The following is an 11895-nucleotide window of genomic DNA, read 5'->3' on the forward strand; positions in this document are numbered from 1 at the left end:
ACATGCTTACACTTCAACAAAATTTGGTGCTTTTTCTAAACACACAAAAATAAGGAGGCATAGGCAAAATAATACACGCTGCACTATCCTTGACCTTCCAAATCAGTTTTGTTAAGAATTGCTTAGAATTACATGGACATTAGATAACCAAATGCCATGGACGTATAGTTCTAATCCGTAGTTTGTAGACATCCGATGACCCTGAGATAGACTGTTTTTAATGGCTATACAGCCAAAACATTTGTACCTTAAAAAATGCTTTACATTTTTGGTTTCTTTGCGTTTACATGTATGCTCAGAATTTCCCTAAGGTTACTAAATGATTACAGAGCATAAAATTCTGCTAACCTTCAAACGACTGTAAAGCACCCGTCTAGAAAAGAGTGTCCATCTAAGGTTTTATACTTCTTGTTCCAAGAGCAATGTCTGACAGAACATCAATTGCATATTTTCAATATCGTTATTGCAGCCAATTTTCAATTGCCAGCTGCTACCTAGTGCTAGTCGCGCAAAGCAACGGCTGGTGAAGGGAAATTTCTCATTACACAAATCTCTTTCGATTCCTGGTGGAATAAGCCCCCTAAATCACATGCCACACCAAGTTTTGTTTTTTGAGGGACGTTCGTAACGCCGCCCGTGTAATATTTATAGTTAAAACGTTTAGGCACGAAACAAAAGATAATACAAGTTCACGTAGAATGCGAAAAAAAGATAATTGCAGCTGGTGTCTGACAAAGGGGAAATATATAAAGAAAACAAACAAAAAAATACGCCTTAAAGAGCGACATGCTTATCCATCAAGCACTACTGCATGGTATCAAAAATACTTTTGAACGAAGTAATATTTCGGCGAGAAATTAACAAGGACTGGCAAGTGTAGCCTTCCAAGATGTAATAAATGCGCATTTGATTCATCGAAGAAATGACATATAAAAGCCCCTCTTACAAAAGACCCACTCACCAGAACAAAAACGGCGCAGTCCATAAACAATGGCTTTAATGGCGCGCCGAGAAAAACAACACAGTGGTTAAAACGAAAGCCATTGCTACTGGGTGTGCGTGCGCAGTGGACTGTGGACAAAGCTTTAACGTGTTTTTGCTAGCAGGCGAAAGAACACAACCTCCTGCCTTCACTGTGCAAAATCGGTGATTGGTAGACTTGGCAAATGTAGCTTTAATTTACTTCGGGAAAATGCCGTGGGACGGATTACCGCGATGAACCGTTGTCGAATTAATAAAAGGGCCCCGACCCTTCCCATTCGTTCCAAGTATTAAACTGGGGGCCTGGCAGCTCGTTGTAGGTTGAGGGGAGGTGCAAAGAGACGACGGGGGTCTGTCGGGACACGGTTTGCCTTTGCGGGATTTTGACGGCGTCAGGGTGCGAAACTGCGATCTGGTAATTTACGCCGTCGTAATTATCCCAGAACTCGTAACCTGGAGAGCTGAACTTGATACAGAACTCCACGCAGTCAATGTTGGGCGCTATCGTCGGTATGCTTACGGTGAACTGAAACGTATCGAAAGCACCGTTCTCGTAGGCGTCCTTGACGTACTGACACGCAAAGTCCTTATAGGTGGCCCATTTATCGCAGGTAAGTCGAAGGGCTACGTCCTTTTGAAAGGAGAGGTTGCGAACCTTGACGGTTCCGTGTAAGGTGTGATTGTCCTTAACCACTACGTTCTCCAGGCAAACGTTCTTCTTTTCCAGCAGCTGCTTAAAGCGGAGGTAGTTCGAGATGGGCTGCGCGAATTTCAGGACGAACTTTGGCGTTTTGTTCGACGCTGTGTCGCCCCGATCCGACACCGGACTTAGGCTTAAGTTGTTCTTGAACATTCGCGTAAGGTCGCCGCTGGAAACGCTCCTAGGCGGCTCGTTGGTCGACTCGGTCATGTACTTCACCGCAGTAAGCGACCGGCCGTGAAAATCGGCAAAGGTTACCCGCCTGCCGATTTTAGCCTTTAAATCGGTGCCCGTGGCCTTGGGCGCGATTATTTTCACCGCCAAGTCAGTGGTTGGTTGCTGTTTGCTGGGAAAGTCTTCGAACTTTTGCTGATTTGGCTTGATGCAGGACTTCAGCGACTTTTTGAGTTGCTGCTCCTGTTGGATTTGGCTTTTTCGCGCAAAGCATGGCGAAAGGTTGAGTTTGCGCGTCGAAAACACGCTGTAGGGCGATTTGTAGAAGGTGTCCGTGGCCCTGTTTAGGCTGGCGTACGACGGGTTCGTGTTGTAGTCGTTGTGGAATAGTGGAGGGCTGACACCGTAGAGATAAGTTACGTCTGCTGGCATTGTAGATTTGCACTCAGACCCAGGACCTGGAGCGAAACGGTGTGATAATAAGCGCGCACAATGGTTACAGCAAAGTAGCGACTCTATTCAAATTGCCTTTCTGCTATTGGCAGTTAGCTTTTAGCACCCTTTTCTTTAGTTGCCTTTTTATTGCAATTGGACCAATTCAAACAAGATAAATTGTATAATAGTGATTAAAAAGGGTGCTGGTCTGGAATCTTAACACATTTTCTTCTGGGAGTTTATATTGCTAACATTATTATTTGGATTAGGGTACAAGTTATCGTTTGGATTATCAATTTGGTGGGTCAAGTGTTATTATTGTATTGATTCTTCCATTTTTATTTCTTTCCTGCAATTTCAATTTTAATAACTCGTTTCGTTACTGTAAAAAAAGTGGAAGGATTCTAGATCAGCGCCTTAAAAACTCCTATGGCAACTTGGCCACATTTATTAACACATTTGAATAAAAAAATTTTACATTCTTTGAGGAAATGGTTGGTCTCATTATTTCTAGTGGTCACCAATGCCCAACCTTAATTAAACCCTGTATACATTGGTATAACCGTGGCAAAGAAAATTACCTGTAAGATTTGTTTGAGAAAGTACTGTCATCCAGATGAAATATCCTCTGAAACAGTAAATGAGATTGGGAAGAAAGCAGGCCTAATTTGAAGATCACCAGGCAGGTAAAAAACCCAAAGTTTAAAAGAAAAATAAATGCCTGTGGAACAATACAATCCTTATAATAAAAACTTAAATATTTTACTGACACATATTATAGAACATACAAGCCATTAAAAGCTATTATTGTACATTGCTGTTGGTCAAGATAGATGTTATAAATATACTCTGCTTTACCAAATAGCAATCTGCACATTCAGCTAAAACAGTCAATAAAAAGTAAAATTCTATGGAATCTAATGTACAATGGTTTATTTACTATTATCAATAAGTGGAATGACCGCTTTAAATGGCTACAATAAAGAGCTATCACTAAACAAAATCATTTTAATAGAGAGAGTAAAATATTGAAGCACTATATTACACAATCTCATAAAGAATCCCAATAGAAACAATCAACCAGGCTAAAAATATAACAAGCGTTTAAATTGAAAACTGCGACGTAATTTGGCAGCGTACTTCTAACTGTGTTGGTGATATTTTCTCAACTAGACTGTTCCAACAGATTTGTTCTAAACTACCAGCCTTTCGCTTCGCCTGCAGTACTAATTTACACCCTTTAAAATTGCGCCTGGGCATTCACTGAGGCGCGAGCACAAATCCCTGTTAATATAACGCAAAAGTCTATCTCTATACACGCGTCAGCAGTAACCGGCACCCAGCCGTGTTAGCCCGAAGTGACGCAAGCGCATCTCAGACGAGTCGCTTGGTCCCAGCTATTTTGCACGCGTTAAAACGCGCCTGATCACGCCTCGACAGTCTTCTTCGGCGTGACTGCTAGTAAAAGGCCCGGCTTGATCACGCGGCCAGCGCGTGCGTCGACGTGGTGCGATCGAGCCGGTTTTACTGGAAGTGGAAACCGAGGTGGTTCCTAGTTGTTGCTGTCCAGCATTGTGCCTGCTTTTCGCTGCTGTGGCGCACGTGTACTGCGCGTGTGAGTGTGTGTGCGCGGCGGTGTTACGTAGCCGGCGTGGACATTCACGTGCGTGCGTGCGTGCCGGCTTTTGGAGACCGAAAAATGATGAACGAGGTGATTTTGTTGGAATCGGATGGTTGGCGGTTTATGTGGTTCACGGTCACCCCACATTCGATTCAAAGGGTTTAAATAAAGCAAGGAGAACATGCAAAGCTCAGCTGCCAACCAAAATGTAAAATCACTCATGAGAAATACAAATTCTGAGTTGTTTTATTACATTATTAAGCGCTTCGGGTCTTATCAAATATTAACTGGTTCGTTTGAATTTTAAAAAGTCCGATTTGATCACCGGCCTTTTTGCAGCACAGTTGCCATATAAAAAAATTGAACTTTTGGAAAGCCTCCATATAACCCCTGTTTCAATTGGCGGCCAAAATCGTTTAATCAACTTAATAGTAAGAAGCCTAATATTTTAAATATCAATGCAAAACTGTCCAGCGGCTGTAACGCTAATTGACGCCCAAAAGGAGCCGGTTCTTTTAAGAAATTGCGTCAAAATGGAAAGTTGCCTACAAACTCCAGCGGAAAAAATATTGGCTCGTTTTTCTCTTTGGACAAATAGAAGGCCGTTATCAAGTGCCTACGTGCGCTGCGTTCTGTTTTGAACGCCTCATAAATATTTTAGATAAAATTATGCATAAATTAAATCTCTTCCGGTGCACTATGTTAGCTTTCCGGTGCACTATGCTAAGAAATGCTCAAGTCAATGGGGGTAAAACGAATGGGAAATTTCTGCAAAACATTGCAGCGAAGCGAATGAGAGTTCATCTGTATTGGTTTAATTTTAATGTTTTATTGCAGAAATTCAATCTACCGTTGCAAAGAAATTGTTTAAATTTTATCTGGTCTAAGCGTTAAAGATGCGATAGATTACAATAGCGACACAAAATTCCTACATGGGGCTATATACTGTATATGGGTCTAACATAAAAATCAAATATCGGGCAAAAAATTATTCGCATAATTGCGTCCAATTTTTGAACCACAATAACTTAACCCAAAGAAGAGAGATTAAGTGTACTTGCAAGCTACACTACCAAGAATATCGAATTTAGGTGGCCAGTCATTATCAGACTGCCAAGTGGGGTGCCGTATTTCAAAGAAATAAAGGCGTCAGGAATATATCTCGAGAGGTTTTGACGACAGGGTGTCATGCGTCGGCATTTCAGCTGAACACCGTCATCGCCATAACTGTACATGTATTAACAGCATTGCTAGTCAACTCACAATCAACGCGAAGAGTCCTAGTCCTGACTTTTGATTTGCCCAGGCATTTCAGCAAGCTTATCTACTGTTACATCATAAAAAGTTACCGCAGACGAAGTCTCCCGGATGTATTAAGTCTGCTGATACGTCTACACCAGTGATTCTCAACTGCGGCTCTCAACTGTACGTTTTGCGGCTCTCACTAACCGAGTGAAAAATCAGTTAGAAGTATCAGAATGGCAACAAAGTAAGTAAGAGAAATCAAGAATTAATGAATTGTATCAGCAAAGACCCCGAGTACGAAGTACTAATGTTACCGGGTACTTCCATCCGGCTCTTTAAAATAATTTTGTGGTTTATTACGTCACAATATATTTAGTCCTGATCGACAAGCTATGGCAAACACTGTTAATTAGTTAGCCTAGGCTAGCGTAATGTATATTTGTTGTTTTCTAGTTGCTTTCTCAATGTTTTATAATTATATGCCTACTGTTGTTTTTTATGCGGCTCCTTGCAAACCTTAGGTTTGAAATGCGACTCTTGCTCTAAAAAAGGTTGAGAATCACTGGTCTACACTCTACAAGGACTAGCAATGTCCAGTAATATTGGCAAAGTGGTAATAACGGTTTTATATCTCCCTACATTTCTACCGATTTTTTTAGCATTAGATTAACAACTAAGGTAACAGCCAATTTAACAATTGAACTAGGTGCTCTCTAGCGCTAAAGAAAAATCTGTCCTTCTAACATATAAAAAAAAAATACAGAAGATGTTTTTCTAATTTCTACAGGTTTGCCTTTTGTGTGATATTGATGACAATATTTAGTAGCTTATCGGGTCGGTTGGCCGTACTTTTATACCAAAATACGGGGTATGAATATCGTTATGAAATATGAAGTACTGGACAACCTTTGTGTCGACGTATTTCAAGTTGAAGGATTTTGTAATGAGTGCCAACTTCTCTTTCTCAAGCAAAATTTAGTACATTTTTGATTTAACTTTTTGGGGTCGGCGGCCCCTTTTTTGCGACAAAACTGAAAAATAGTACAAGAACCTTGCGGGAACATCTTTTGCAGGGTTCGTGCGAAGTTGCCTGGCTTGGCCAAGGACTAATTGTCGCGCCGCCTTGCGACCCATTTACAGCCACATAAGAATGCTAATCCCATAAATCACACTTTGAGTATTTACAAAGCCAAGCGCACGGGCGGTAAATCAATAGTTTAAACAGCCCCTTAGATTGCCAAGAAAAACGCTCGCACACATGTAGCGACTAAAGCCGGGAACTCTTTTGACCGCAACAATTGGCACAGTTTTTAAACCAAATAAGTAAAAAATAGAGGTTTTGTAGACGGAAATAGAATTGGTAGCCCATTGCAGCTAAAAGTGAACTAAACGGTTCGATTTGCATATAGATTCTTATCCATATTAACATTAGGACTAACATTTATAACCTAATAAACTGCTTAGATCACGCTTTGTGCGCGAAATTAACAATAACTGTGAAGTGAACACTTATAGGTTAAAGATTGATACCACTGTACGACACAAATCGTTATCTCTATCATCTCACGTCACTGCCTCAAAATTTAACATCAATGACCGCAACAATTGGCACAGTTTTACATCAAATATGCCTAAGTAAAATAATTAATTTTATTTAGATAGAGCTAAACAGAAGTGGTTGCGAATAATAGGTAAAAGGCGACTTGCAAAAAATTGTCGTAGACTACCTGTTACGTGCTTAATTAGCACTACAAAACTACCGATGTTTTCTATTTACATACTGTAAGCTCTACATTTATAACTTAATCAACTGGTTAGATTACGCATTGTGCGATTTAACAAAATTGTGAGTGTATGACTGAGCACTTAAGGTTAAAATATTGATACCAGTTTGCCACACAAATCTTTATGCTTATGTCATTTCTTCCAAATTGAACATCAATAGGATTCAAAGCGTTCACCGTTTCCTATCACCCTAACAGCCGAGAACCCTAAACCACAGCAGTCTGTATTGCGTAATAGGGTAAGGCTAGCTTACGTCAGCACAGCATCTGTCTTCCATTACAAATTTCCAGGGGCGTGATTTTTGACTTTATATGCGATTGTCGCACCTTGGCTCGCCAGCGTCACCCAACGGATACTTATTACTAACTTTTAATGCGATTAAACGGCGGCAAATCGCCTTGGCGAAAGGCGTGAGAAATAAATAAAAACTTTCCAGACAAATCTCATTATCCGTTACTCTAACACGTCCCCGTACAATTACGAGTTGCTGTAAACCGGCGTTACGCGCAAAGCCGGTTAAGTTTGATTGGCAATAATTCGCAAATGTGCCGCGAAGTGGGCGTCATGCCGGAGATTAAAAGCGAAGGGGGAAGTGGAATTGGTTCACGAAATTAAAGCGGCGCGACAATTAGTAGCATAAAAAATACACCCGCGCGCTAAAGCACACACACACACACACACACACTTTAATGTAATGTAAATGCCTGAGAGCCGTAATCGAAAGCTTAACGTCGCTTTTTAATCATAGCACTAAAATGCTGCATAGCAAGCGTCAACTTTCTTTAGGCCACGACCTCCCATATGTGTTTTTTTCAGCGAAACATTGAAACACGTCATGATAATTAATCGATTGGTGTATTCAACGTGCTTAGTATGGGGTTAAAGAAGATTTTTTTTTCTAAACGTCAAAAAAATTTCATACTAGAAAACAAAAACGTTACGTCACAACAAGACGTCTAAAACAAGACACCTTAGGAAACACGAAATTATCGTTCGATGTTGTGTACAAATATGCAACTTGAATCATATATAAATACATTTAAGGAGTTAGCGGGATGGCCTGGTAAAAAGGGCCATGGCCGGGTATAAAAATGACATTTATTACCGGTACTTCAGGAAATATTATTTTACCGATCAGCGTTCCAGGCTGTTCTGGCTTGCTTTCACCATTAGTGCTAAGTCATAATAAGTTTATCGATGAGAACATAAAAATCTCTTAATGCCGGACACAATAAGCAGCCAAAATTTTACCCAAAATATGTCAATTCATATTACACAACCAATGTTTTTTTTCTTAACCAATGTTTTTTGTTCGGCTTATATAGTACTATATACTTTCATATAATGCAGTATTATGCACTTTTCATGTAGGAAAACATGTGGTGATCATTATTTCTGAAAAAAAAACAGTGAGATACATTCTCAGTAAATAACTAATACTCGCAAAGGTAAATCTTCGGCCAATTCAGCGATAAAAGAGTAACAAGGCTCGAAGGTTTGACGCAGTTTTCGACGAAAAAAGGTAATTTCTTTTTTAAGATTGCTTTTAACCTGATCTGACGCAAGCCAAGAAGCAAGTAAAAAAATCGTTTTTTATTTGTCGTTTTTTATTTGCTTCATTAAAACATGCGATTCGCATATAGCGCTTTTATATAATGAATTGAACATAGCACAAAAAGGGAAACTATAAAAAATGTTTTTAAGCATGCATTTTCTAACGATTATCTCGTACATCGCAATACAGCTGCAAGTCCTATTCACATATACCGACTTGTTTCACATATACCGACTTGTTTCACATATACCGACTTGTTTCACATTTACCGGCTACCGACATATACGAAAGGCTAAATTGAAAACCGACTACATCAATTCATTTAAATAGGATATAAAGTATTTGTTGTTGGATAATGAATCGTTAAAAGGTTTGCCTCGTTTCATTTTAGCTGTATTTTTTTAGCTGGTGGACAGTGCCCAGTTTTTCTGCAGTGATCTGTAGGTCATTTGTTTAGTTTGGGTTTTTAGCGCAAGTTAGATAAATTGTTTTCTTTTTAGATTACTTTTTTTGATTGCAACAAATTGCTAAAAAGCTCCATGCTTGACTTTGAGTTTACTGAGATTGGCAAATTTTATAACATTACGGTGTTAAGTTAATTTACATAAATAAGCTGGTCCAACGTTTAAACATCGGCATTTAGTCGCTATCACACCGAAGGATAAATAATAGGTCTTACACCAAACCGTAACGTGTTATTAAAAGGATTTGCTGTAGTTAAATAAACAACTTCTTTCTTTGCCAATAGAAGATAAATGCGCCAGCCAATGAAAGTTTGAGTACATTAATTGTGGCGCATTTTGTATTCGTAATTACAAATACAATATTGCGTAAGAATACCACGTTTACGACTTTACAAGTGGCGAAAATTGTTTATAGGGAAAAATTACAGTTGCAGTGTGCTTATTTGTAAACCTACATACCAAATTCTCTCCATAGATAATTAGGCTAAGCATCACGGTCAAAAAATAAATGGAAGGCCCAGGTGCAGATCGCAAAGAAATAATAGTTTGTAAGGTTTTGTTTGCGGCAAAAATTGCCAAAATACCATCAAGAAACGCTGCAAAAATGCCATCGATGTATCCTTTGTTTGGTGTCGACCTTGGAGGCACCCTTGCAAAACTCGTTTATTTCGAGCCCTGCTCTTTAACCCCGGAAGAAGGAGATTCAGTGAAAAAATCGCAAGAACAATGGGAGAGTGCTTAACTGAGTATAACTCTTTTGAAGTAATTGGAGAGAGCGACACACATCTTCAAATAAAGGTACTTGAACAAAGAAAGATCCAGGCTTTTTGTTTTGAGGCATCAGACCTGCAGCAGACTTAGACAACTAGATTTATTTTAGCTTTTTAAAATTAGATTAGAATTATAATTAGGGCATTTTAGTTTTTCTAAATTAGATTAGAATTAGAATTAAAATTACCGAATTCCTAAAAAAACAAATTTCAACTAGAATTTCAACTAGAATCACATTTAATTATTTACAACCGATTTAATTTAATCGCAAAGTATTCTTATAAGAATGCGAATGGTAAATATGTGTGTGCTAATTTTTAAGGCTTTTTATGCTTTTTAGACTGTAAAAATTACATACAAGTCGTTCCAACCAAAGAGTTTTAATTAAAATTCTGTGTTTTAACCGAGTCACTAAAAATGCCGTTGGACAAAGTAGCATTTGTGGAAAAATCCGAATTAGATTAGAACTAGAATTAGAGCACACAGGCAATTCATAAATTAGATTAGAATTAGAATTAGCTGCATTTTGCTTTAATTCAATGAATTAGAAAACTAGAATTATCTAGTTGTCTAAGTCTGACCTGCAGATGTGGCAATAACCGACTCACGCCGAAAAAATGAACCAGAGTCCGACTCCCAAGGCCCAAGTCCGACTCTGGTCAAATGTGCGATTTTGTCGAGTCCAGATTCCGGCTCTAAATCTTCAGCCGGTTTTCTGCCAATTTACATAACTAAATACGGTGGATATTTAGCATCTACTTATAGTGGTGTGTAATGTCAGATAATTTATCCGCCCTAATTACGTGCTTGGAAAATTTTCCATAGTAGCCTATGCTATTCCGCCTTCACAGTTTACAGTTTGCGACGTTATCATTTTCGAAATTTGGTACTGCACATGCGCACGTCGGACTCGGGACTCGGGCAGTCTTACGTGGTCTTACTCGAGTTTCCGAGTTCGACTGCAGGTAACAAACCGACTCCGCCGAGTCCCGACCGCGACTCCGACTCCGTAGCCCTGTCAGGCATAACGTTTTTTAGGAGCGACTTGAAAAGTTACGGTACGCCATGAAACAATTAATTTCAAAAACATCTTGTTCTCAAACGGGCTGTTCGCAAGTATGCAGCTGAAATCCAGTCTAATTGGCCGAGGCGAGACAAAACCTGGGTATATTCGGTTTAAATTGGCAAACCATACTTTTTTAAGATACTTGTTATGTTTTTTGGTACATAAGATAAATTTGGCATGATTTAGTGCCCCCTTTTGGATCTACCCCGCTTGGAGTCATATATTGACCTACAACGAGTGAAAAAAAACAAAAAATACGGCCACACGAGGCGCTAGGGGAGCACGTTGTGTGAACTAAGTGTTGCTTTCTCATAAAAAAGCATCTTTCGCTTGTTTTTCCAAACTGTCAGGTTTCAAGTTGAAATCGCACATTCCTGTTTTATAGTGTTGCAAACAAGTCAAAAGAGGTTCAAGCAAGCCATTAAAAAAAAAATTGTGGTCTAAGGCAAGTTGATTTCAAACGAATATATTCAATACAAAATTTCCCGAAAATATTAAAGTTAAAACTTAAATCAGGGAATGTTGTGCGTGAAGTTAGACAAAAAATATGTTTTACAAAACGCTTAAGTCATTTGCCTGGAGCCCCCCATGACTGGAGTAAATAGCAAGTAGCTCAGTTGAAAACAACGATTGAAATGTTGTTTACTCATCTAAGCGAGTTCTCGTGTTTTTCCTTGCATGAATGGGGAACACACAATAAGACCTAAAAAGCAACAATACCTAAAGCAGAAAAATCTATAAAACCATAGTGTTAGGACCAACGTCATAATAATGCCAAATACGAAGTAATATCCAGTACAGCTTAAGATCAAAATCGTCTGAATAAGACCTAATTTCATCGGAATAAGGCCTAAATTCACCGGAATAAGGCCTAGATTCATCGGAACTAGTCCTAAATTCATCGGAATAAGTCCTAAATTCATCGGAATAAAGCCTAAATTCAACGGAATAAGGCCTAAATTCATCGGTATAAGGCCTACATTTTTTGGAATAAGGCCTAAATTCATCCGAAGAAGGCCAAAATGGTCAGAATAACGCCCGAACCTGTGGGTAGAGAGTATGAGACGACCGGGGGCCATCGGTCTGGCATCGGCCGTT

The 11895-nt window shown here is 39.3% G+C and overlaps 1 protein-coding gene across 1 annotated transcript; it reads right to left on the reverse strand.

The window, feature by feature from the left end:
• Positions 1 to 608: 608 nt before the first annotated feature.
• Positions 609 to 3612, reverse strand: LOC146165009 (protein phosphatase 1 regulatory subunit 3B-like). Its single transcript, XM_083381705.1, has 2 exons — positions 2872 to 3612; positions 609 to 2313 (listed from the first exon to the last, which is right to left on the reverse strand). The coding sequence occupies exons 1-2, from the start codon at positions 2900 to 2902 to the stop codon at positions 1232 to 1234; spliced, it is 1113 nt and encodes a 370-aa protein (XP_083237831.1). The 5' UTR covers positions 2903 to 3612; the 3' UTR covers positions 609 to 1231.
• Positions 3613 to 11895: the final 8283 nt, after the last annotated feature.

The sequence above is a fragment of the Ascidiella aspersa genome, chromosome 2 (assembly GCF_963924565.1).
Source record: "Ascidiella aspersa chromosome 2, kaAscAspe10.2, whole genome shotgun sequence".
Lineage (NCBI taxonomy): Eukaryota > Metazoa > Chordata > Ascidiacea > Phlebobranchia > Ascidiidae > Ascidiella > Ascidiella aspersa.

Excerpts from the sequence above, each read along its gene's own strand:
- LOC146165009 (XM_083381705.1), bottom strand. The coding sequence starts at position 2,902 with ATGACAGTACTTTCTCAAACAAATCTTACAG. Across the intron at positions 2,314-2,871 it reads TTCTCAAACAAATCTTACAG|GTCCTGGGTCTGAGTGCAAA; the intron begins GTAATTTTCTTT and ends GTTTCGCTCCAG.